General features: G+C 42.9%; 2 protein-coding genes across 2 annotated transcripts in view; both read right to left on the reverse strand.

Annotated features, from left to right (window-relative positions):
• Nucleotides 1–3,278, reverse strand: part of LOC106602669 (mucin-2) — a 60,296-nt gene extending 57,018 nt beyond the window's left edge. The window contains 3 exon segments of the mRNA XM_045717629.1: nucleotides 1,561–1,694; nucleotides 1,784–1,842; nucleotides 2,928–3,278. Of these exon segments, the coding sequence (XP_045573585.1) occupies nucleotides 1,561–1,694; nucleotides 1,784–1,842; nucleotides 2,928–3,278 (544 nt within the window).
• Nucleotides 3,279–4,626: 1,348 nt separating this feature from the next.
• LOC123742561 (integumentary mucin C.1) lies at nucleotides 4,627–25,582 on the reverse strand. The gene is made up of 7 exons (XM_045717630.1): nucleotides 25,299–25,582; nucleotides 18,608–18,654; nucleotides 18,249–18,278; nucleotides 16,430–16,572; nucleotides 15,691–15,755; nucleotides 15,154–15,510; nucleotides 4,627–4,783 (listed from the first exon to the last, which is right to left on the reverse strand). The coding sequence occupies exons 2-7, from the start codon at nucleotides 18,639–18,641 to the stop codon at nucleotides 4,627–4,629; spliced, it is 786 nt and encodes a 261-aa protein (XP_045573586.1). The 5' UTR covers nucleotides 18,642–18,654; nucleotides 25,299–25,582.
• Nucleotides 25,583–26,606: the final 1,024 nt, after the last annotated feature.

Here is a 26,606-nt window from a genome sequence, read left to right on the forward strand (position 1 = left end):
AGAGTGTTGGTCAGACGGGGGTGGATGGAAGTAAGCGTCATCCCTCCTGCGTCTGCCATTGAGAGGAGGAGCAGGACCTCCTTGGTCAGGGTTTCGCTCAGAATATGAACTGGTATTTTTCAATGTTGAGTGCAAGTCACCATTTTCTACTGTGTTTAGAAATTGGAACACTACTTTCTCAAAGAAAAAACAATTATTCAATGTTTCATTCAAAAAGTTTATTTAATGATAGATAGAAAGATACATAGATAGATGGACAGGTATACTGAACAAATGTATAAATGCAACGTGTAAAGTGTTCATATGCCACACCTGTTATGGGGGGTGGATTATCTTGGCAAAAGAGAAATTCTCACTAACAGGGATGTAAACAAATTTGTGCACAATATTTGAGAAAAATAAGCTTGGGACTAACACTTCACATGTTGTGTTTATATTTTTGTTCAGTATAAATATAAGATTACTGTTTATAAACATAATTTGGGGTGCAGGTTTGTAAATTGTTACTCACATGGTAACTCATACTGTAAATGTTTTATGGATAAATTATTCAACCCAATTACATAACCCAAAATAGAATTATATTAAAACAGTAATGAAGAAAATGTACTTCTACGTGTTTTACATACTGGATTGAATATTAACAAGATAAGACGTTACAATGTTTTAAAAACAGTGCAGTGGTCAGCATTAGTTCCTCGGCCCCTTTGACACACTTCAGTGATATTCCCAAAATAACTCAAAGTAAATGTAATAAAGGTAATTGGTATTTTGTCTTGGTGAATTTAAATACAGATATAAAGTAGTACCAATCAGTTAATAATTAAAAATGCAACTATGATCAAATAACACAATAAAAAAGTATACAATAGGATTTGGATGTCACATGTTGAAGGAAAGGTTTTCTAATCTTTCAGTTATTATCCATATTAATCTAACAGATAAAACAAGTGCAAGCTGCTGTGTACAAGATGCAAATAAATAAGTAATGTCTTTGAGAGCCTATATGGTTAAGTATAAATACAGTCACTTCAAAGAAAAGGAATATGCATTTAATATTCATAAGCAGAAAAAAAAGTATATGAATTCTTAAGGATTGTCACAAATATCATACTTCACATCAAAAAGTACAATTAGGTGTGTTTTTGTTTGTGTATGTATTTGCGGGAATGTACATGAAATACATATCTATTTTGCCAATTAACACAGGCACAATCCATTGTGCATTCTTCTGCCAAAGCAGGTCCTTAATCTTAAGGGTCTCTATGAGAGCTGGAAAACCGTTCATTGGTGAAACCAATGCCACAGGAGCTATGACACAGGCTATTAGTTAGCCAGCAACTGGACCATTAGCAGTGCCAAAGTGAGAGGCAAGGCAACCAGACAGAAGGCAGTGGGTCGGGGAGCACTTCCTGAATTGACTGATGACTCTGGAAAAAGTAGGAAAAATAGAGATATGGTTCAGTGAATGATGAAAGTGGATTGTCTTTTCATGTTTCTGTTCAAATGTTGACTTTGCTCTTACAGATGTGTAGTTGTATGGTGACGATTAATACATACCAACACTGACGCTGTCCGATATGAAGTTCAGGGAGGTATTACTGATGGTGAAAGTTGCCTGTGCGCTGAATGCGCTGGGAACTGAAGATTTGTTTCTGAACACGAGAGTCATGTTGGTAACTACAGATCCTTTCCTAGGAAAGAAAATAGACAACCCACAGAAATCATTATCATCACTGTCATCATCAAAGTTTTTAAGTCGGTAATGAGAATTCATACTTACTTGAATGAGTTGACAATGGAACGAAGGAAGCTTGGGGTTTTAGCAAAAATCTTGTTCACCTGCATTGAAAGATTACAATATGATTACCAAAGCTTAACATAATTCGCATGAAAATTAAAACAGGGCCAGAACTCACAGAGTCAAAACACCAAGCGCTACAAGAAGGTGCCCCAGACCCTCCTCCTAATTGGGATACTTTAGCTGTTTTTTTTGTCTGAGAAAGGGGAATGGTGTAAATCAAGAGGACTTGATGTGTTCTGAAAAATGAGATGTTGAGGATTATAATAAATAACGCTTTGATGTCATAGAACAAAGCCCAGACAGATTGCTCAAAATTGACCTTGAATTGGATGCCTGTCCATGTCGTAAAGACATCGGGAAATCCCATAATCCCATAACAACGGATTCAAAGGTTGCATGTTCAATATCAGTTGTAGGCACTAGTTTTTTATGTTTTTGTTTCAAATCTATCCCAAACATTAACCGTTAACTTAACCTTTTGGAATGAATGCCTAAATGTACTGTTTTAACCCTATCAAAAACCTTAACCATTAATGGAAAAGGTGTTATGCTATACATAAATGCTGACATGCTATACAACTTCAAATTTCAAAGTTAGGAAAACGCCACTCAAAAACTGTCTTTTGGTATTTGTTTCATTAGTCCATTGTTGATATAATCCCAAAAATGTTTGCATGTCAGCAATCACATTTTCAAGATATTTAACCTTCAAAATACAGAAACACAGCAGGTATGATCCATTTTGCATCATAAGATGCTGCGTTTGCTTCATATGATGCAAAATGCATCACACTGGCTGCATTTCTGCATTTCAAAGTTGTATATCTTAATGACTTGATAACTGACATGCAAAACTGTAAATGTTTCCCATGTTGTGCACATTGCACTCTCTGTTGCCCATAACAGCTGTTAGGTAGGCACAAGGATTTATAGGCAGGCACAAGGGTTCATGTCCACTAAAAGTACCGTAAAAAAAGTCTGGACATTGTTCTCAATGGGGATGTCCCAGAGTACGACATCTTTGTACTGAATAATATTTTTTTCTACCTAACAATAGGATGCCCACTCATATCCAGTCTCTTTGGTGTGGTGTGTATTGATGAAAAGGGATCTAGATACTTACCTCCAAGACCACTTTGCCAGCCAGAGCCTTGAATGCTGAAGAGGACTGGTTGGCAAGATCCACGGTGAATGCCTGATTGAGACTGAACCGAAAAATCAGGGTTCCTTCACTAGAAGATGGAGGGTCAGTTGATGCGACAGCAGTGGTGGTGGCTGCTGCCGGAACAGCGATGGTGGTGGCTGCTGCCGGAACAGCGGTGGTGGTGGCTGCTGCCGGAACAGTGGTGGTGGTGGCTGCTGCCGGAACAGCGGTGGTGGTGGCTGCTGCCGGAACAGCGGTGGTGGTGGCTGCTATGGGCACTATGTGTGTTGTTGGCATGTTCATAGGATCCGATGTTGCATTGACAATCATGTTTGTAGTTGACCTGTTTGAGGGAGCCGAAGTTGCGTTTATGACCATATATGGTGTTGATATTGGAGGATCTGGAGTAGAAGTAGTAGTTGGAGCTGAGGTTGAAACAACTCCTGCAAGACAGCAAATCATCAGATATCATTATGTGTGTATAACAGAAGATGTGTTGATCTTAAAGAAAAAATAAACAATAAGCATTGCACACAGCTTTGACAACATCTGATCATTGTTAACTATCAGAATTTTATTGTGACATGACACGATAGAATAGATTACTTAATGTCCAATCAATAATCGTTTCTAGGAATTTGTTTCAGTTGTTATAATATTCTTATAATGTTAAACAGTTAAGTAATATAGAGACCAGATAACTATAATTAATTTAATATACTCAAACTTTGGACGATAAAATGCAGACATATAAAGAAGTGCAGCTGTATGATAACTTGGTATTTAAAACACATGAGGTAGAGAGAATGCAGGGAAATACTAAGTAATTTAGAGTTCAGAATTTAGAATATTATTAAGGTGTCGTACTTGTTGCCACGATAGAAGTAGTGTTCAATGGGAGAGAGAAATTAGAGCTGTTGCTTGAGACATTCTCTTTCAAGGTTGCAACCACTGCACTGGACTCAGGGACTGAGCTGGCATTGTTAAATATCAGGTTAGTGTCTACCTCAATCGAACCTTGACTGGAAAACAACAAAATGAAAAACAATTAATATGATACCAGTAAAGCAGAATCATATTTAAATGCTATGACAATTATGAACACTTACACAAAATAATTGATTAATACAATTATCTTCAAATTATTTCCAATAATGTCCCAAAATAAAAACTCAAGAATAACTACGTACCTGAAACCTAGAACCTCTGTGCGATTAAAACTGGACCCATATCTGTTTCGATAAACTGTGTCCAGCTGTAAAAGTATTACTAGCAATTTTAGCAATTTATCTTGAGAACTGAAATGTTGACATAAACAATTTGAGGGAATGTGTCCGACATAATGACAAATATGAAACCTATTTGGGGGATGAAATGCCCCTTTAAGAACCTGACAACTGTACAACTGAAGATGAACAGTATTAAAAGACTGGAAAGTAAAACAGAATTTACCTCTGTAGCCACAGTACTTGCTAATGCTTTGAACGCTGGTGAAGAAACATTTTTCAAATCTTCTTTGAAGTTTTGCTCCAATTTGAACTGCAACTTAACCTTTGGTGGTGGAGGAGCAGGTGTTGTGGTAGTGGTTGAAGAACGGGTTGTAACTGTGGTCAGAGCAGCTGTGGTTGTTGTTGGAGTAGCTGTGGTTGTTGTGGGAGCAGCTGTGGTTGTTGTTGGATTATCCGTGGTTGTTGTAGCCCCAATTGTAGTTGTCTTTGGAACTGCTGTGGTTGTTGTGTGAGCAGCTGTGGTTGTTGTGGGAGCAGTTGTGGTTGTTTTTGGAACAGCTGTGTTTGTTGTGGGAGCAGCTGTGACTGTTGTGGGAGAAGCTGTGACTGTTGTTAGAACAGATGTGGTTGTTAGGGGAGCAGCTGTGGTTGTTGATGGAGCAGATATGATTGTTATAGCCGCAGCTGTGGTTGTTGTGGGAGCAGCTGTGGTTGTTGTGGGAATAGCTGTGGTTGTTGTGGGAGCAACTGTGCTTGTTGTTGCAGCAGCTGTGGTTGTTGTGGGAGCAGCTGTGGTTGTTGTGGGAGCAGCTGTGGTTGTTGTGGGAGAAGCTGTGGTTGTTGTGGGAACAGCCGTGGTTGTTGTGGGAGCAGCCGTGGTTGTTGTGGGAGCAGCAATGGTTGTTGTGGGAGCAGCTGTGGTTGTTGTGGGAGAAGCAGTGGTTGTTGTGGAAGTAGCTGTGGTTGTTGTAGGAGCAGCTGTGGTTGTTGTGAGAGCAGCTGTGCTTGTTGTGAGAGCAGCTGTGCTTGTTGTGGGAGCAGCTGTGGTTGTTGTGGGAGCAGCTGTGGTTGTTATGAGGGAAGCTGTGGTTGTTGTGGGAGGAGCTGTGGTTGTTGTCAGAGCAGCTGTGGTTGTTATAGCCGCAGCTATGGATGTTATAAGGGAAGCTGTGGTTGTTGTTGGAGCAGCTATAGTTGTTGTGGGAGAAGCCGTGGTTGTTGTGGGAGCAGCCGTGGTTGTTGTGGGAACAGCTGTGGTTGTTGTGGGAACAGCAGTGGTTGTTGTGGGAGCAGCTGTGGTTGTTGTGGGAGCAGCATGGGTTGTTGTGGGAGCAGCTGTGGTTGTTGTGGAAGAAGATGTGGTTGTTGTTGGAGCAGCTGTGGTTGTTGTGTGAGCAGCTGTGGTTGTTGTGGGAGTAGCTGTGGTTGTTGTGGGAGCAGCTGTGGTTGTTGTGGGAGCGGCTGTGGTTGTTGTGGGAGCAGCTGTAGTTGTTGCAGGGACAGCTGTGGTTGTTGTGGAAGTAGCTATCGTTGTTGTTGGAGCAGCTGTGGTTGTTGTGGGAATAGCTGTGGTTGTTGTGGGAGCAACTGTGCTTGTTGTTGCAGCAGCTGTGGTTGTTGTGGGAGCAGCTGTGGTTGATGTGGGAGCAGCTGTGGTTGTTGTGGGAGAAGCTGTGGTTGTTGTGGGAACAGCCGTGGTTGTCGTGGGAGCAGCCGTGGTTGTTGTGGGAGCAGCAATGGTTGTTGTGGGAGCAGCTGTGGTTGTTGTGGGAGCAGCAGTGGTTGTTGTGGAAGTAGCTGTGGTTGTTGTAGGAGCAGCTGTGGTTGTTGTGAGAGCAGCTGTGCTTGTTGTGAGAGCAGCTGTGCTTGTTGTGGGAGCAGCTGTGGTTGTTGTGGGAGCAGCTGTGGTTGTTGCATGGACAGCTGTGGTTGTTGTGGAAGTAGCTATCGTTGTTTTTGGAGCAGCTGAGGTTGTTGTGGGAATAGCAGTGGTTGTTGTGGGAGCAACTGTGGTTGTTGTTGCAGCAGCTGTGGTTGTTGTGGGAGCAGCTGTGGTTGTTGGGGGAACAGCTGTGGTTGTTGTGGGAGCAGCCGTGGTTGTTGTGGGAGCAGCCGTGGTTGTTGTGGGAGCAGCCGTGGTTGTTGTCTGAGCAGCAGTGGTTGTTGTGGGAGCAGCTGTGGTTGTTGTGGGAGCAGCTGTGGTTGTTGTGGAAGTAGCTATGGTTGTTGTAGGAGCAGCTGTGGTTGTTGTGAGAGCAGCTGTGCTTGTTGTGAGAGCAGCTGTGCTTGTTGTGGGAGCAGCTGTGGTTGTTGTGGGAGCAGCTGTGGTTGTTGTGGGGACTGCTGTGGTTGTTGTGGAAGTAGCTGTGGTTGTTGTGGGAGCAGCTGTGGTTGTTGCAAGGACAGCTATGGTTGTTGTGGAAGTAGCTATCATTGTTGTTGGAGCAGCTGTGGTTGTTGAGGGAGCAGATGTGCTTGTTGTGGGAGAAGCTGTGGTTGTTGTGGGAGAGGCTGTGGTTGTTGTGGGAGAAGCTGTGGTTGTTGTGGAAGTAGCTGTGGTTGTTGTTGGAGCAGATGTGGTTGTTGTGAGAGCAGCTGTGCTTGTTGTGGGAGCAGCTGTGCTTGTTGTAAGAGCAGCTGTGCTTGTTGTGGGAGCAGCCATGGTTGTTGTGGGAGCAGCTGTGGTTGTTGTGGGAGCAGCTGTGGTTGTTGCATGGAAATCTGTGGTTAGTGTGGAAGTAGCTATCGTTGTTGTTGGAGCAGCTGAGGTTGTTGTGGGAACAGCTGTGGTTGTTGTTGGAGCAACTGCGGTTGTTGTTGCAGCAGCTGTGGTTGTTGTGGGAGCAACTGTGGTTGTTGTTGCAGCAGCTGTGGTTGTTGTGGGAGCAGCTGTGGTTGTTGTGGGAGCAGCTGTGGTTGTTGTGGAAGTAGCTGTCGTTGTTGTTGGAGCAGCTGTGGTTGTTGAGGGAGCAGATGTGCTTGTTGTGGGAGAAACTGTGGTTGTTGTTGGAGCAGCTGTGGTTGTTGTGGGAGCAGCTTCGGTTGTTGTGGGAGCAGATGTGGTTGTTGTGGGAGCAGCCGTGGTTGTTGTGGGAGCAGCCGTTGTTGTTGTGGGAGCAGCCGTGGTTGTTGTAGGAGCAGCTGTGGTAGTTGTGGGAGCAGCTGTGGTTGTTGTGGGAGCAGCTGTGGTTGTTGTGGGAGAAGCTGTGGTTGTTGTGGAAGCAGCTGTGGTTGTTGTTGGAGCAGCTGTGGTTGTTGTGGGAACAGCTGTTGTTGTTGTGGGAGCAACTGTGGTTGTTGTTGCAGCAGCTGTGGTTGTTGTGGGTGCAGCTGTGGTTGTTGTGGGAGCAGCCGTGGTTGTTGTGGGAGCAGCCGTGGTTGTTGTGGGAGCAGCAATTGTTGTTGTGAGAGCAGAAGTGGTTGTTGTGGGAGCAGCTGTGGTTGTTGTGGGAGCAGCTGTGGTTGTTGTGGAAGTAGCTGTGGTTGTTGTAGGAGCAGCTGTGGTTGTTGTGAGAGCAGTTGTGCTTGTTGTGAGAGCAGCTGTGCTTGTTGTGGGAGCAGCTGTGGTTGTTGTGGGAGCAGCTGTGGTTGTTGTGGGAGAAGCTGTGGTTGTTGCATGGACAGCTGTGGTTGTTGTGGAAGTAGCTATCGTTGTTGTTGTAGCAGCGTAGGTTGTTGTTGGAACAGCTGTGGTTGTTGTGGGAGCAACTGTGGTTGTTGTTGCAGCAGTTGTGGTTGTTGTGGGAGCAGATGTGGTTGTTGTGGGAGCAGCTGTGGTTGTTGTGGGGAGAGCTGTGGTTTTTGTGGAAGTAGCTGTCGTTGTTGTTGGAGCAGCTGTGGTTGTTGAGGGAGAAGATGTGCTTGTTGTGGGAGCAACTGTGGTTGTTGTTGGAGCAGCTGTGGTTGTTGTTGGAACAGCTTTGGTTGTTGTGGGAACAGCTGTGGTTGTTGTGGGAGCAACTGTGGTTGTTGTAGGAGCAGCTGTGGTTGTTGTGGGGACAGCTGTGGTTGTTGTGGAAGTAGCTGTCGTTGTTGTTGGAGCAGCTGTGGTTGTTGAGGGAGCAGATGTGCTTGTTGTGGGAGCAACTGTGGTTGTTGTTGGAGCAGCTGTGGTTGTTGTGGGAGAGGCTGTGGTTGTTGTGGGAGAAGATCTGGTTGTTGTGGGAGAAGCTGTGGTTGTTGTGGGAGAAGATGTGGTTGTTGTGGGAGCAGGCGTAGTTGTTGTGGGAGCAGCCGTGCTTGTTGTGGGAGCAGCCGTGGATGTTGTTGGAGCCACTGTGGTTGTTATGGGAGCAGCTTTGTTTGTTGTGGGTGCAGCTGTGGTTGTTGTGGGAGCAGCTGTGAATGTTGTTGGAGCAGCTGTGGTTGTTGTGAGAGCAGCTGTGCTTGTTGTGAGAGCAGCTGTGCTTGTTGTGGGAGCAGCTGTTGTTGTTGTGGGAGCAGCTGTGGTTGTTGTGGGAGCAGCGGTAGTTGTTGTGGGAGCAGCTGTTGTTGTTGCATGGACAGCTGTGGTTGTTGTGGAAGTAGCTATCGTTGTTGTTGGATCAGCTGAGGTTGTTGTGGGAACAGCTGTGGTTGTTGTGGGAGCATCTGTGGTTGTTGTGAGAGCAGCTGTGGTTGTTGTGGGAGCAGCTGTAGTTGTTGTGGGAGAAGCTGTGGTTGTTGTGGGGACAGCTGTGGTTGTTGTGGAAGTAGCTGTGTCTGTTGTTGGTGGAGCTGTGGTTGTTGAGGGAGCAGATGTGCTTGTTGTGGGAGCAACTGTGGTTGTAGTGGGTGCAGAGGTGATTGTTGTAAAAGCAGCTGTGGTTGTTGTGGGAGCAGATGCGGTTGTTGTGGAAGCAGCTGTGGTTGTTGTGGGCGCAGATATCGTTGTTGTTGGAGCAGCTGTGGTTGTTGTTGGAACAGCTGTGGTTGTTGTGGGAGCAACTGTTGTTGTTGTGGGAGCAGCCGTGGATGTTGTGAGAGCAGCAGTAGTTGTTGTTAGAGCAGCTGTTGTTGTTGTGGGAGAAGCTGTGGTTGTTGTGGGAGCAGCTGTGGTTGTTGTGGGAACAGCTGTAATTGTGTTGGGAGAAGCTGTGGTTGTTGTGGGAGAAGCTGTGGTTGTTGTGGGAGCAGCTGTGTGTGTTGCGGTGACAGCTGTGGTTGTTGTGGAAGTAGCTGTGGTTGTTGTTGGAGCAGCTGTGGTTGTTGTGAGAGCAGCTGTGCTTGTTGTGGGAGCAGCTGTGGTTGTTGTGGGAGCAGCTGTGGTTGTTGTGGGGACAGCTGTGGTGGTTGTGGAAGTAGCTGTCGTTGTTGTTGGAGCAGCTGTGGTTGTTGAGGGAGCTGGTGTGGTTGTTGAGGGAGCAGATGTACTTGTTGTGGGAGCAACTGTGGTTGTTGTAGGAGCAGCTGTGGTTGTTGTTGGAGCAGCTGTGGTTGTTGTTGGAGCAGCTGTGGTTGTTGTGGGAGAAGCTGTAGTTGTTGTTAGAGCAGCTGTTGTTGTTGTGGGAAAAGCTGTGGTTGTTGTGGGAGAAGCTGTGGTTGTTGTGGGAACAGCTGTAGTTGTTGTGGGAGCAGCTGTGGTTGTTGTGGGAGCAGCCGTGGTTGTTGTGGGAGAAGCTGTGGTTGTTGTGGGAGCAGCTGTGGGTGTTGCGGGGACAGCTGTGGTTGTTGTGGAAGTAGCTGTGGTTGTTGTTGGAGCAGCTGTGGTTGTTGTGAGAGCAGCTGTGCTTGTTGTGTTAGCAGCTGTGGTTGTTGTGGGAGCAGCTGTGGTTGTTGTGGGAGCAGCTGTGGTTGTTGTGGGGACAGCTGTGGTTGTTGTGGGGACAGCTGTGGTTGTTGTGGAAGTAGCTGTCGTTGTTGTTGGAGCAGCTGTTGTTGTTGAGGGAGCAGATGTGCTTGTTGTGGGAGCAACAGTGGTTGTTGTAGGAGCATCTGTGGTTGTTGTGGGAGCAGCTGTGGTTGTTGTGGGAGCAGCTGTTGTTGTTGTGGGAGCAGCTGTGGTTGTTGTGGGAGCAACTGTGGTTGTTGTGCTAGCAGCCGTGGTTGTTGTGAGAGCAGCCGTAGTTGTTGTGGGAGAAGCTGTAGTTGTTGTGGGAGAGGCTGTGGTTGTTGTGGGAACAGCTGTAGTTGTTGTGGGAACAGCTGTAGTTGTTGTGGGAGAAGGTGTGGTTGTTGTGGGAGCAGCCGTGGTTGTTGTGGGAGAAGCTGTGGTTGTTGTGGGAGCAGCTGTGTGTGTTGCGGGGACAGCTGTGGTTGTTGTGGAAGTAGCTGTGGTTGTTGTTTGAGCAGCTGTGGTTGTTGTGAGAGCAGCTGTGCTTGTTGTGGGAGCAGCTGTGGTTGTTGTGGGAGCAGCTGTGGTTGTTGTGGGAGCAGCTGTGGTTGTTGTGGGGACAGCTGTGGTTGTTGTGGGGACAGCTGTGGTTGTTGTGGAAGTAGCTGTGGTTGTTGTTGGAGCAGCTGTGCTTGTTGTGAGAGCAGCTGTGCTTGTTGTGTTAGCAGCTGTGGTTGTTGTGGGAGCAGCTGTGGTTGTTGTGGGAGCAGCTGTGGTTGTTGTGGGGACAGCTGTGGTTGTTGTGGGGACAGCTGTGGTTGTTGTGGAAGTAGCTGTATTTGTTGTTGGAGCAGCTGTGGTTGTTGAGGGAGCTTGTGTGGTTGTTGAGGGAGCAGATGTGCTTGTTGTGGGAGCAACTGTGGTTGTTGTAGGAGCAGCTGTGGTTGTTGTGGGTGCAGCTGTGGTTGTTGTTGGAGCAGCTGTGGTTGTTGTGGGAGCAGCTGTGGTTGTTGTGGGAGCAGATGTGGTTGTTGTGGGAGCAGCTGTGGTTGTTGTGGGAGCAGATGTGGTTGTTGTGGGGACAGCTGTGGTTGTTGTGGGGACAGCTGTGGTTGTTGTGGAAGTAGCTATCGTTGTTGTTGGAGCAGCTGTGGTTGTTGTTGGAACAGCTGTGGTGGTTGTGGGAGCAACTGTGGTTGTTGTGGTAGCAGCCGTGGTTGTTGCTAGAGCAGCCGTGGTTGTTGTGGGAGAAGCTGTGGTTGTTGTGGGAGCAGCTGTGGGTGTTGACAGGACAGCTGTGGTTGTTGTGGAAGTAGCTGTGGTTGTTGTTGAAGCAGCTGTGGTGTATGTGAGAGCAGCTGTGCTTGTTGTGGGAGCAGCTGTGGTTGTTGTGGGAGCAGCTGTGGTTGTTGTGGGAGCAGCTGTGGTTGTTGTGGGGACAGGTGTGGTTGTTGTGGAAGTAGCTGTCGTTGTTGTTGGAGCAGCTGTGGTTGTTGTAGGAGCAGCTGTGGTTGTTGTGGGAGCAGCTGTGGTTGTTGTTGGAGCAGCTGTGGTTGTTGTGGGAGCAACTGTGGTTGTTGTGGGAGCAGCCGTGGTTGTTGTGAGAGCAGCCGTAGTTGGTGTGGGAGAAGCTGTAGTTGTTGTTAGAGCAGCTGTTGTTGTTGTGGGAGAAGCTGTGGTTGTTGTGGGAGAAGCTGTGGTTGTTGTGGGATCAGATGTGGTTGTTGTGGGAGCAGCTATGGTTGTTGTGTGAGCAACTGTGGTTGTTGAGGGAACAGATGTGGTTGCTGTGGGAGCAGCTGTGGTTGTTGTGGGAGAAGCTGTGGTTGTTGTGGGTGCAGCTGTGGTTGTTGTGGGAGAAGCTGTGGTTGTTTGTGGAACAGCTGTGGTTGTTGTGGGAGCAGCTGTGGTTGTTGTTGGAACAGCTGTAGTTGTTGTGGGAGCAGCCGTGGTTGTTGTGGGAGCAGCTGTAGTTGTTGTGGGAGCAGCTGTGATTGTGGTGGGAACAGCTGTAGTTGTTGTGGGAGAAGCTGTGGTTGTTGTGGAAGTAGCTGTGGTTGTTGTGGAAGTAGCTGTATTTGTTGTTGGAGCAGCTGTGGTTGTTGAGGGAGCTTGTGTGGTTGTTGAGGGAGAAGATGTGCTTGTTGTGGGAGCAACTGTGGTTGTTGTAGGAGCAGCTGTGGTTGTTGTGGGAGAAGCTGTGGTTGTTGTTGGAGCAGCTGTGGTTGTTGTGGGAGCAGCTGTGGTTGTTGTGGGAGCAGCTGTGGTTGTTGTGGGAGCAGCTGTGGTTGTTGTGGGAGCAGATGTGGTTGTTGTGGGGACAGCTGTGGTTGTTGTGGGGACAGCTGTGGTTGTTGTGGAAGTAGCTATCGTTGTTGTTGGAGCAGCTGTGGTTGTTGTTGGAACAGCTGTGTTGGTTGTGGGAGCAACTGTGGTTGTTGTGGTAGCAGCCGTGGTTGTTGTTAGAGCAGCCGTGGTTGTTGTGGGAGAAGCTGTGGTTGTTGTGGGAGCAGCTGTGGGTGTTGATGGGACAGCTGTGGTTGTTGTGGAAGTAGCTGTGGTTGTTGTTGAAGCAGCTGTGGTTGATGTGAGAGCAGCTGTGCTTGTTGTGGGAGAGGCTGTGGTTGTTGTGGGAGCAGCTGTGGTTGTTGTGGGAGCAGCTGTGGTTGTTGTGGGGACAGGTGTGGTTGTTGTGGAAGTAGCTGTCGTTGTTGTTGGAGCAGCTGTGGTTGTTGTAGGAGCAGCTGTGGTTGTTGTGGGAGCAGCTGTGGTTGTTGTTGGAGCAGCTGTGGTTGTTGTGGGAGCAACTGTGGTTGTTGCGGGAGCAGCCGTGGTTGTTGTGAGAGCAGCCGTAGTTGGTGTGGGAGAAGCTGTAGTTGTTGTTAGAGCAGCTGTTGTTGTTGTGGGAGAAGCTGTGGTTGTTGTGGGAGAAGCTGTGGTTGTTGTGGGATCAGATGTGGTTGTTGTGGGAGCAGCTATGGTTGTTGTGTGAGCAACTGTGGTTGTTGAGGGAACAGATGTGGTTGCTGTTGGAGCAGCTGTGGTTGTTGTGGGAGAAGCTGTGGTTGTTGTGGGTGCAGCTGTGGTTGTTGTGGGAGAAGCTGTGGTTGTTTGTGGAACAGCTGTGGTTGTTGTGGGAGCAGCTGTTGTTGTTGTTGGAACAGCTGTAGTTGTTGTGGGAGCAGCCGTGGTTGTTGTGGGAGCAGCTGTGGTTGTTGTGGGAGCAGCTGTGATTGTGGTGGGAACAGCTGTAGTTGTTGTGGGAGAAGCTGTGGTTGTTGTGGAAGTAGCTGTGGTTGTTGTGGAAGTAGCTGTCGTTGTTGTTGGAGCAGCTGTGTTTGTTGAGGGAGCAGAGGTGCTTGTTGTGGGAGCATCGCTGATTGTTGTGGGAGCAGCTGTGGTTGTTGTGAGAGCAGCTGTTGTTGTTGTGGGAGCAGCTGTTGTTGTTGTGGGAGCAGCTGTGGTTGTTGTGGGAGCAGATGTGATTGTTTGTGGAACAGATGTGGTTGTTGTGGGAGCAGTTGTGATTGTTGTGGGAGCTGCTGTCGTTGTTGTTGTTCCAGCTGTGGTTGTTGAGGGAGCAGATGTGGTTGTTGTGTTAGCAACTGTGCTTGTTGTGGGAGCAACGGTGGTTGTTGTGGGAGCAGCTGTGGTTGTTGTGGGAGCAGCTGTGGTTGTTGCAGGGACAGCTGTGGTTGTTGTGGAAGTAGATGTCGTTAATTTTTTACAACCTCATTTGTTACTTTGTTTTCTATGTCAAGTAGAAAATATAAAAGACAGATAATCAACTCCAGGCTGTGTAGTTAAATTTAAATGACCGACTTCACCTGTTTGGTACCATATCACAACCCCTATGTTGTGATTTATTTTAATAGAATTGCACAGTCTTGAATTGACCATTCCTTGCATATGCAAGTTATAATTAACTGATATGTTATAACAAATTAGTAACTGTAAATCTGTGTTGAACAACTAGTACAAATAATATGTGAGTCTTACGTGTTGCCACAATAGAGGCTGTGTTCACTGGGAGAGAGAAATTAGAGCTGTTGCTTGAAACTGCCTCTTTCATCGTGTTAGCTACATCACTGTTCGCAGGGACTGAGCTGGTATCGTTAAATACCAGCTTAGTGATTACCACAATTGAACCTTGACTGGAAAACAACCACAATTATTCTATTAAATTATGATTTCATCAACAGATCAGATTTATGTTTAAATTCTATGATAATTCTGAACAATTAAACAAATCACTTCTACCTTAAATATAACCCCAAACACGATGTCAGAAAAAATGCTTAGAATTACTTCTTACCTGAAACCTATAACTTCTATGCGAAGGAAACTGGATCCATATTTATTTTTGTACACATCTTCCAGCTGTAAAAATAATATGAATATATCATGTTTTATACATGAATATGTCCTGAGACATTGCGTTGGTTTTACATTGAAATATACTTTACAACTCACCCTAACCCTAATGTAAAGGTTTGCTTATCATTATGAAATATTTTCTTCATTACTTGTAATCTACTTCTAAATCAATATATCAATCAATCATTTAAATTCAGTCGAAGCAATCATTGAGTAGAAAAGTTTTAGATTTTATTCCCTGATTTAATAACATGATATGTTGTTTACTGAATTGACTAGACTAAGCCTTTTTTGTTAGGGAATCTAAAAGTATGATATTAAAAGGGTTGAAAATGAAAGTAAAACAGTATTTACCGCTGTAGCCACAGTATTTGCTAATGTTTGGAACTCTGGTGAAGAAACATTATTCAAATCTGCTGTGAAGTTTTGCTCCAGTTTGAACTCCAACTTAACCTCTGGTGGTGGAGGTGCCGGTGTTGTGGTAGTGGTTGAAGAACGAGTTGTAACTGTGGTCATAGCATCTGTGGTTGTTGTTGGAGTAGCTGTGGTTGTTGTGGAAGCAGCTGTGGTTGTTGTGGGAGCAGCTGTGGTTGTTGTGGAAGCAGCTGTGGTTGTTGTGGGAGCAGCTGTGGTTGTTGTGGGAGCAGCTGTGGTTGTTGTGGAAGCAGCTGTGGTTGTTGTGGGAGCAGCTGTGGTTGTTGTGGGAGCAGCTGTGGTTGTTGTGGGAGCAGCTGTGGTTGTTGTGGAAGCAGCTGTGGTTGTTGTGGGAGCAGCTGTGGTTGTTGTAGGAGCAGCTGTCGTTGTTGTGGGAGCAGCTGTGGTTGTTGTGGGAGCAGCTGTGGTTGTTGTGGCAGCAGCTGTGGTTGTTGTGGGAGCAGCTGTGGTTGTTGTGGTAGCAGCTGTGGTTGTTGTGGGAGCAGCTGTGGTTGTTGTGGAAGCAGCTGTGGTTGTTGTGGGAGCAGCTATGGTTGTTGTGGGAGCAGCTGTGGATGTTGTGGAAGCAGCTGTGGTTGTTGTGGGAGCAGCTGTGCTTGTTGTGGGAGCAGAAGTGGTTGTTGTGGAAGCAGCTGTGGTTGTTGTGGGAGCAGCTGTGGTTGTTGTAGGAGCAGCTGTCGTTGTTGTGGGAGCAGCTGTGGTTGTTGCTGGAGCAGCTGTGGTGTTATTGTTGAATACTAGCACAGTATATGCTACAACCGAACCTTCACTGGAAAACAAAACAAAACCTTTTTTTATTAGTCCATCAGCAAATCATGTTCATATTATTATTATTTTTGGAATTATATACAATTAAATACATTACTTATTAACCTCTAAATTAATTGATGAATATAATGTGAATCTACAAAAGAAACCCATGAATGTCCCAATGTCAATAACTACCTACCTGAAACCAAGAACCACTGTGTGATTGAAAATGGATCCCAATGTTTCTTTGTATTCAATGTCCAGCTGTAAATATAAGTGTTATTTATCATATTTAGTCATGAATAGATCCTATTACTTAGAAAATCTATCAGAAGGTACAGCTGAAGATAGATATTATAACATAAAAAAGGCATAACTAATCATAGTTAAAATCATTGACTTTATTTGAAGGTCTGCTTATTAACTGCTTATCATGATCAAATATTTAATAGTTTCCTCAAACTATTTATAAATCATATAGAATATGTTCACATATTTGTTCACAGAAAGTAGTACCTTCAAATAAAGAGTTGCCTTTTATTCATTGAATTAATACAATTTGAAATACTTTACTTAATTTAATTAACTGAAAGTGACTTAAAGGACCAATCAGCAGTTGAAACAATAACAAAGAGACTTCCCGCCACTGTTTCAATAAGAAGCTGAGGGATGGGGCTGGAGAAATATTGTCACGCTCAAGTTCATAGACCAGAGCTATGGATGCAAGGACTGACCATCCAATATATCAAAATAATAGTTTTAACCATGTTTTAAGGCTATACATGATTGTTTATATTTAATTTTTTACAATAGGTACATATATATTATAATTAATATATAAGTAAAAAACATTTATGTAATAACTGCTTCTTTAAGCCTGTTGGTGAGGAAAAGTAAAGGCGTGACTTGAAAAGGATGGAATATTAATCAGAATTTACCACTGTAGCCACACTTGCTGCTAAAGCTTGAAAATGTGGTGATGATGCATTATTCAAGTCTGCGGTGAAGTTTTTCTCCGATATGAACTCCAGCTTAACCTCTGGTGGTGGAGGGGCTGGTGTTGTGGAAGTGGAGTTGTTGCCTGGTTGTGTAGAAAATATTGCTTTTATTGTCAATGTAGCATTTGTATATGATGTCATTGCAGTGATATGTGTAGTTGGAGGTAGAGTTCTGTGCGAGACTGATTTCTTCATCCCACTACCGCCCACACGGTTTCCATTCCACACTCCACCAGCACCCGCTGGCTTTCTGTCCGACTCCCACCCGCTACCACAAGATCTGGTCCCAAACCCAACTGCAGTCCCGCAATATTATTTTAGTCATATGTGATGCAGCTCACTTGCCAGCCATGGTCCCAGCAATTTTGCGCCCTATAGGCAGGGGCGCATCTTTCACTGGGGATGTGCCCCCCCCCCCCCCCCCACACACACACACACACACATTCTGAAATAGCAATAACATGCGTTGAGTGCTTTAGGATATACAAAAACATAATACATAAAAAACATGCCTTGTGTTTTGTTTTGTTTAGTTCCGGAATCCATTTGCCACAATCTAGTACCTCTTGTGGCATGAAAAATTATTGTCACTCTTTGCAGTGTAAAAATGATAATGAAAGCATTCAGAGTTAATTCAAGTTGCCTCCTCTGTAATTATCCCACCCTCTAAAAAAATTGTAATTTAAAAATGTTCCTGATATTCTAAGAATTTATTTGTTTTGGTCCGGCCCTGGTTTACGGTTTGCGCAACATTCTAGCCTATACCAATGCATAGCCATTGCTGTGGTGAGAGAGAAGCACACCTGTATCTTTTACAGGACCAGCATGATCTCTCTTTCTATGATCTCTCTCTCCTTGCCCTGATAGACAATGAGCCTGCAACTCTCATCTGTCCAGCATTGCACTTCATGTATTTCCTCATAGAATCATAGCTCCTAGAAGGGTGCTGAAAGTGCTGAACACCCCTGATGAATAAAAATGTATTTGCCATAGTTATAGAATTACTGCTGTCCAGAAAGAAAATGTATTATTCAGAATACTACACCAGGAGTAGACCTATAATTTAGCCACAGAGGATCAATAGCTTATTTAGCTAAAGTTGGGAACACGTGGAAATCTGTCAGTGAACAACATGCAACCAAAACAGGTCTTTCACAATATTTAAAATACAATAGCGGGAAAACACAGGTTGGAAAGCAAATGGCTCCTGCGGAAAGGGAAGACTAATCTGTCTGTAGGCGACCAAATATGTAATCAACTTCCAATAAGCCTATTGAGCGAAGAACATTGTTTTAGAAAGTAAAACAAGAGAGATAGGCTTTTGTTTCACCAGCGCATTGGTCATCGCAAGTGAGCTGCACATCATTTGGTGAGTCAGTGAAACTTGAAAGCTTTTTGAGGACTATAATATGATCTTAATGTTGTACAATATGTGTTTTCACACACCTAGGCTATTGACGGATTCAAAACAGGGTCATTTTTATTCATCTCAGATGCTCAGTTTGTCAGTGTCAAAGTCGCCTGTATATCTGACATATAGAATACATTTTGTTTTGTACGTTTACCCTAACCACTTGGTAGCATCTGTTTGTGGCAAGGTTCAGTAGCTGTGTTGATAACTGCATATTGTCATTCTAAATGTTATGAGGCAGGGATTTTTACTGCATCAATTAACATTGAATATGTTTCCCAAGTGGGGTTTGTTTCAATGGATTATGTTGAAGTAGTTGGAATTTTTATTAATATGAAGGTACATTACCCATTGCCGTTGTGTTTGTCGCTACTAGTCCTGTTAGAAAACAATTAATACAAATGTAAGACAAGCCTATACATTAGAGTCCAGTATATCCATCCACCTTATACACTGTCCAAGAAACACCAAGTAGGCTGATAAAGTCATAATTATTATTTCCAACTATAGTGGTAAAAGGTGGCAGTGCAACCCCTGAGGAACCTATCAGGTTAGCCACTGAGGAACACACCCACACACAACCACCCCCCCACCCACACACAAAACACACACAGATACACACACACACACACACACACACACACACACACACATACATACATAACTACCCACACATACACACAAAACACACACACCAAGTGTTTTACCTGCTAGCAGAAGGAGAATCATCAGAGGCTCCATATCTGTGATGTCCCTGTAGAGGTATACAACATCAATCCATGCACATCAAATCTTAAAATAAGCCCATTACAGCTCACATTAACCCATATTGAAATACTTATGATATAGTCCAGGGTTCCCCAACTGGTGATTTTTTGGCCCCCCTAAGTTCTCCGAGAATATATATATTTTTTTATTATTGTTGGACATAAAAGACTGTAAAAACACCAGAGAATCAGCTTAAATAGATTTTTATTTTGGAAATCTATTCTGAAATATTCCCTAACATAATATAGAGATATATGTGATTGTATGCAAATGTAAACAAAGTTTAAATTATTGTTTTTTCAAATATTATATCTGTTTGGTGTCAATTTGCGGTCAATTTATTGCGGTCAATTTATTGTGGTCAATTATTGCGGTCTATTTGCAGTCAACTAATTATTTGTAATTATGTTTCCGGCCCCCTGACCATCCGCTCAACAAAAAAATCATCCCGCAGCTGAATCTAGTTGATTATCCATGATATTGACTAATATTAATTAGTCCATAATATGTTAACTTATGTCAATCATCAATGAACCCAATTAGATCTTACATTAACCAATGTTGAAGAAATTATCATATCATATAGACTAATATTAATTAGTCCACAATATGTGAGATCAGTCAATATTCCAAAATCGTATATATTTCATTTATTTATTTTTATTTTACCTTTATTAAACTAGGCAGGTCACTTAAGAACAAATTATTATTTACAATGACGGCCAACCAAAAGGCAAAAGGCCTCCTTGCGGGGACGGGTGCCTGGGATTAAAAATCTTAAATAAATACAATATAAATATAGGACAAAACACACATCACAACAAGAGAGACAACACAACACTACATAAAGAGAGACCTAAGAAAACAACATAGCAAGGCAGCAACACATGACAACACAGCATGGTAGCAACACATGACAACACAGCATGGTAGCAACACAACATAACATCAACATGGTAGCAACACAACATGGTAGCAGCATAAAACATGGTACTAACATTATTGGGCACAGACAACAGCACAAAGGGCAAGAAGGTAGAGACAACAATACATCACGGAAAGCAGCCACAACTGTCAGTAAGAGTCCATGATTGAGTCTTTGAATGAAGAGATCGAGATAAAACTGTGTAATGTTAATTGATATTCAAAAAGAAATCCCCTAACTACTTACAGTTGTTAACAGTATCCCTATGCATTAACTCGTAGGCCAATGTCTCATAAGCTTGATAAATGCATTCAACCCTGTTCTCTACTTTGTCAGTGGAGACTCCTCAGAGGAGGAAGGGAAAACATTAAAAAGTTATCCTTTTTAGATAAAACTATACTAAATATATTCATATATTTACCAAACAACTGGTTAAAATATACTGTTTTGCAATGAATGTCTACAGTAACTTCAACAGCACTGTCTGGGCTAACACCATGGTGTAGCCGGAGGACAGCTAGCTTCAGTCCTCCTCTGGCTACATTGACTTCAATACAAAACCTAGGAGGCTGCTAGGCCCCACCATCCTCCAACCAATCAAAGCTATTGCATTATGAACTGACATGTTGTCCATCCAATCATAGATGTAGGATCAGAGAACGAACCTAGTGTGTTGTACTAGGATTATGCCACAGAGCATTATGGGGGTTCTATGTTGAAAAACCCCTTTCATTCTCTGGGGTACACGGAAAAGGTGGGAATTAGAAGCGAGGGTCGACCTCTGCCTGAGATTAGTTTCATGAAGAAGGATGAAAAGGTGAGAGCGTTCAATACCAACTGGTATCAAATGTATAGCTGGTTAACTATCATCAAGCCGCCTGTAATTGCACATTACGATGCTTTACACGCTGATCATTTTTTCTGTCGAAAACAATTCCAAATGATTTGATAGCTTCCATTGCATCATCCATTAAAAGTTAGTTTAAAGAGAGAGGTTGACGCAGCAAATGTTTTCACGTGCACTCAAGTAGGCTTTGCACTTTCCTCTGGTATTTACTGAGCAAAGATGAAATCCAAAATGTTTAAAAAAATGATTACCTGGAATTATTACAAAATGATTACCTGGAATTAATCAATCGATATAATAGTGATGGCAGATGTGAGTATTTTTTTTAGAATACAGTTGCATAGACCTGCATGATATAAACATGTATAAAGCAAGCTCAGCCCTCTGAGTTATACTGTCTATCAGTTGTTGTCTACGTGTCTGGGTAGAGGAAATTCCCCTCAAAATCTGGTCTAAATATAATTTATATGAACAAACATAAGGTAACTGCAGTTTGACAGGAGTTTTTTTTCAGGAGTTTTTTTATTAGGAAAAACTGGTCCCATCATAGCCCATATAGACCTTTTTACAACTGATTAATCACTGTCATACCTTATAGGGTCCAGAGTTTTCCTAGTTAGGTTAACATATAAGGAAAAACTCCAGGTGCTAAGAGATAAAAATTGCCCCACCGCTCTGGGACCTATGGTGGCACCAGTCTGCTTGCAGTTATCAGTTATCGTCAGTTATCGTCAGGTATGTGGATGATCAGGGCTTTATTCAGGAACGTTTCTTGGGCTACTTTGATGTGTCAAGTGGGTGAGATGCGCAGTCTGTGTTTGACTTTATGAATTTTGAGATGTCTGAGTTTAACTTCATAGAGAAACTCGTTGTCCAAACCTATGATGACAAACCGTAGGTTGGTATTTCACTGACAGTACATACTGTAATGTACACACACAGTGATGAGTTTATCCAACCAGATCAGAACTTCAAAACATAACATCCAAACCTACACATCCCCATTCTATGTTACTGTGTAATCTTTGTAGATCTTATCCTAGTGAGTGTTGTTACAACCCCTATATGTAATAGACTCTAAAACAGTTGAGAGAGATGGACTAAAACCATTTCTGTTTTATCTCAGCTCAACATCGGCCTACTTTGCATTTCTTGTTCATCTGTCCCTGTCATCTATATCTGGACTTTCAAACACCCAGTGCTGCTGAAAGATGAGAACCATTTATAGCAACACATTAAAACCTGTTGGGGGGTAAATGTTTGGCAATCAAACAAAGCTCACAGAACCAGTCTTGGAGAGGATGAGTGATTATGCCAACTCTCTCTCTCTCTCTCTCTCTCTCTCGCTCGCTCTCTCTCTCATGACAAGATGGTTAATTTGATATCAAAGCAACTCAACTATGCATCAACTATTACCTGTCTTGTCTGTGCTATCAACCTATCAACTTTAAACCTTGATAGATACAGTCAGGTCCAAAACTATTGGCACCACTGATAAAGATCAGCAAAAAATACTATATCAAATAAATAATACAAACACTGAGCTAATTCTGAACAACTGAAGTAAAAACTCAATGAACAAGTGGAGAACTTCCTAAGTGACTCACATTACTCAGCAAAATGACCTCATTAGTGTAGGTGTCTGTTTAAGGTTTCTGTTTCTTTACTTTGGAGCAGCAAACTGTCAAGTCACTAGCTGTGACAAACCTGGGGGCAGGCTATTTGAGGCGGGCTTTATACAAATGAATTGTGAAACTACTTCTTGCGAAGGTGATGAGCATCATCCTTCTCTGTACTAGAATAAGCCCCCACATTGACAAACTTGCTGGCTAGTACACGTTGCGCTGCTGAAGGACATGTTATTTTATAAATGGTTCTCTAATGCTCCCAGTCTATCAGGAAGAAAATTGACATTCTTACAGAATAATAAGATTTACCGCTCACAAAATTTGCCTTCACGGTTTCAGCTGACATCTTTGGAAATGCAGCCCAAGTTGTTATATCTTTAAAGACTTTAAAACCCCACCTCCTCCAAAGAACACAATGTGTATTTAACCACAATAGAACTCATTATTGTGTCCCTCTTTATCCTCAGATCACTTTCAATGTCACAATAGAACTGCAAACATTTGGTGTTGGATCCTTCATTATCACATAATGCAATATACAATAACTTATTTTCCAGACAGTGCAATTTTCAGAACAGGAATCAATCAATGATGCATATAAACCCTTGATTGCTGATTGCTATGTATTGGCCATTAAGAGGCTTTGAAGCCACCGGTCGGCCATAATATTGCCACTTCCCATAGGAGCAGTCCCCCATAGGAATTAATGGGATTCTTCAGTATTTCAATTAAATGTTTCAAGGACAAAATTACATGTATTTAAGTATTATTATTTTTCTAGTGGGGTGAGTAACATTAGACATCTCCAAAAAATTATACTTTAAGTAAAATGTTTGTGTAATGTAATTTAAAAGTATGCATTAAGGTGTCTGTAATATGATAAACATGGCAAAAACTAATTCATAAATGCATTTCTAAAGCTTCCAAAATATTTTCTACAACGGTGATGGAGTGCCAAGAAGGAGGCACAGTGGCTCCAACACAGCACTCCCTATCGGTCATCTAGTCTATATATAAGTCATTGGTATCAATGTGGAAGATCAGATTTTTATCAATTTTCAAAGCCTGCGCACTTTCAGAGTAGAATATTTCACATGCATCATAAAGTTCATAAAACAAAGAACCTTTTATCAATGACAACGTCAATCAAAGTAGAACTTCTAGTCTTTGCAGTGGGAGAAATTATATTTCTTTGCAGGGTAGCATGTTAGGCAGCCCCATCGTCACGTTAGAATGGCTACCATTTAGTGGTTTAGTTGATAGGACAATCATTCATATCGAGTCATTCATATACTTATGGAGGTTATTCAGAGAATTTAAGGTAGAGATATGCATTCTGAGAAGATGCTCAAGTCTGACATTACTTGAAGTGAGCACGGTTACATGCCCACAATAATACGATTATTGTGGATAGTCAGATTAATATAAAAGTTTGTTTAAAACGCTTATATGCTTTGAAAGAAAAACGATTTCGCTAATAATCCTGCTTACATGGAAATCAGACATTAGGCTGCCTGATGGGACTTTTGAGGAATGCAGAAAATCGGCAACCAAATAAACATTCTACCACAGAGACCATGTTATTTTTGTGAAGCCTTTTTATTCTGAGTTCGGACATATAAAGTGTGTATGTGAAAACTACTTCTAAGATGCACAGGAGGCTGTTGAGGGAAGGGCGGCTCATAATAATGGAAGCTCACAATAGTTTCCAGCCCCTACTGGATTGGATGTTGATACGTAGCACTACCTAGCCTGCTTGATAGCTTGCTAGCACCAACATGAAGGCAAAGCAAGCTTGGCTATCCGTATTTACATGTTAAAAAGATCTCGGCTGGAAGAACGAGGCTTGCTCTATCGGTGCTAGCACATGCGCAGATCAAATTAACCGCTGCCCAATTAGGCTGTTTACATGTCCTGATAATTCAAAAGATTGCTCAGAAAACCAGGCGTTTTATTCAGCGTATGCTTACTTCAATTTTAACCTGATGCCGATTAAGATAAGCAGAGTAAGTTGTTTAAATGACTATTTCCATACTACACTGAACAAAAATATGAATGCAACATGAAATGTGTTGGTCCCATGTTTCATGTGTTGATCCCAGAAATGTTCCATATGCACAAAAAGCTAATTTCTCTCAAATGTTTTGCACATCCCTGTAAGTGAGCATTTCTCCTTTGCCAAGATAATCCATCCACCTGACAGGTGATCATTACACAGGTGCACCTTGTGCTGGGGACAGTAAAAGACCACTCTAAAATGTGCCGTTTTGTCACACAACACAATGTCACAGATGTCTCAAGTTTGGTGGAGCATGCAATTGGCATGCTGACTGCAAGAATGTCCACCAGATAATTGAATGTTAATTTCTCTATCATAAGCCGCCTACAACATTGTTTTAGAGAATTTGGTAGTACTTCCAACCGGCCTCACAACTGCTGACCATGTGTATGGTGTCATGTGGGCAAGCTGTTTGCTGATGTCAACATTGTGAACAACATGGTGCCGACGAGCTCCTGAGGCCCATTGCGAGGCCAATTCTTTTGACGGTATCTGTCATGTGAAATCCATAGATTAGGGCCTAATGAATGTATTTCAATTGACTGATTTCCTCATATGAACTGTAACTCAGTAAAATCGTAAATTGTAGCATGTTGTGTTTATGTTTCTTCAGTCTATTTCTATAATTAGTTTAATATTAGTCTAATTATTAGTGTGCATGTACATCTACTTTTATGACTAGGTGTCTTAATCCATTAACCCAATTAAGGACGTTTTCTGAAATATGTGTTTGACCAATAGGAAATACATAAAAAATTACTGCAGATATTATTTAAATATTATTTTAAATTGTCAACTTATCATCAAACCAGTTCAGGCATCCCCGAGGAGAGGTTTGAGAAACAATGGCTACATCAACACCTAGGCTACATAAACAACTGTGTGCACCGCTATACAAATATCCTGTCAAGCAATTACTCAACAGTTGTACATCCATGGGTTTTCCCTATAGATGCACCACGCCTTTAATTGCCACCAAAACAGTTCTAAAAAAACTCTGAATTAATTGGCCCTATTGTCTTTGGAAGATGTCCAGTTAATAAAAGATGGTGCAGATGTGCCAGCTTTCAGTTGCATAGGTAAGCCTTCAAGGTCTTGACATATGAAGACAAATTGCTGTGAAATTTGATCAAGCAATCAGGCCATCAAATTCACTACAGCTGCATTTTACCTGAGAATAAATTGTCCTATATCCGAGACGTTGTCAGCTAGGACCTGCAGATTGTAGCCTTCTCAAATGAGAAATGATGCACGAATACCTTCTCCTCCTCGCTTTCTGAAAACTGAAGATGAACAACTTCTGGGCAGATGTGTTTTGTATGATGACAAAGAATGGGACTTGAAATTTGGCCAACCAGTGTGGTTTTAACCCAATTATAGGCTTGGTGGTTCAAACTTGCAGGACTCGTTTGGCAGCTGCCATTGATGAGCATCATTCATGCCTTTCAAAAAGTGTATCCACTGTGTAGCCTACTATACTCAAGATAGGGGCAAAGATGCAGTGGCAACGATAATATGAGGAACTTCCTCATTCCTCCTCCTCATTCCTCCTACTCAGACCTCAACTCTTCCCTACTCGCTCCAAAAATGGAGAGTGTAGGCTACTGGATATTTTATTTTATTTTACCTTTATTTCAACAGGAGGTCACCATTGAGACCGTTGAGACCCAAGTGGCATTAGAGCAACCAATTGCATTTTGCAAAAAGGGAATAATGAATTGATCTATGGGACTTCAATGAGGACCAGCTAACCTTTTGATACAGGATGCAGTGGTATTAAGTATTAAAACTGTCACCAGTGATAAAACAAATGGCATTATGGTAGACGGCATCTAAAGATTTAAAAGTAGTGACTGCTGCAATCTGGTAAATGGTGTCACCATAATCAAGAACTGTCAGGAAGTTGACTGAACAATCTGCTTTCTGCTATTAGGGATTAACTAGCTCAACCATGTTTTTTAAACATTAAGTCTTTGTTATCCAAATGCCAAGATATTTGTAGGCAGGAACCCGATCAATGGGAGTCCCATCCAATGAATAACTATGTAGTCCATCTGAAAAAAATGTGAGAACTTAAGAACAATATGTTTTTTTCATGCCCGCATTAAGTACAAGTTTTAAACCAACCAGAGCTTTCCGTAAGGTAACAAGGTCAGATTGGAGATCTAACATAGCCTGGTCAAAAGTTGTGTAAATCTGCATACAGATTAATATTACACGTTTTAACAGATATATATATTTATATAAATAGTAAAGAGAACACGTCCTAGGACCGTCCCCTGCGGTACACCTTTTGTGATATCCAGGAAACTAGATTTAACACCATCAGTGTCACGTCCTGACCATTATAGAGTATATTTGGTTATTGTAGTTTCGTCAGGACGTGGCAGAGGGTAGTTGATGTATGTATTATGGGGTTTGTCACTGGTCTATGTCTATGTTTCTATGTCTAGTTGATTGGGGTTGGACTCTCAATTGA

This window comes from Salmo salar, chromosome ssa04, assembly GCF_905237065.1.
Source record: "Salmo salar chromosome ssa04, Ssal_v3.1, whole genome shotgun sequence".
Lineage (NCBI taxonomy): Eukaryota > Metazoa > Chordata > Actinopteri > Salmoniformes > Salmonidae > Salmo > Salmo salar.

Bases quoted from the DNA above. Each gene is read 5' to 3' on its own strand.
- LOC123742561 (XM_045717630.1), bottom strand. From the start codon at position 18,641: ATGGAGCCTCTGATGATTCTCCTTCTGCTAGCAG. The intron at 15,756-16,429 runs GTAAATTCTGAT...TTATATTTACAG, and splicing joins CAGCAAGTGTGGCTACAGTG to CTGGACATTGAATACAAAGA. The intron at 4,784-15,153 runs AACAACCACAGC...TTCTAACAACAG, and splicing joins ACAACCACAGCTGCTGCCAC to TCACAGCTTCTCCCACAACA.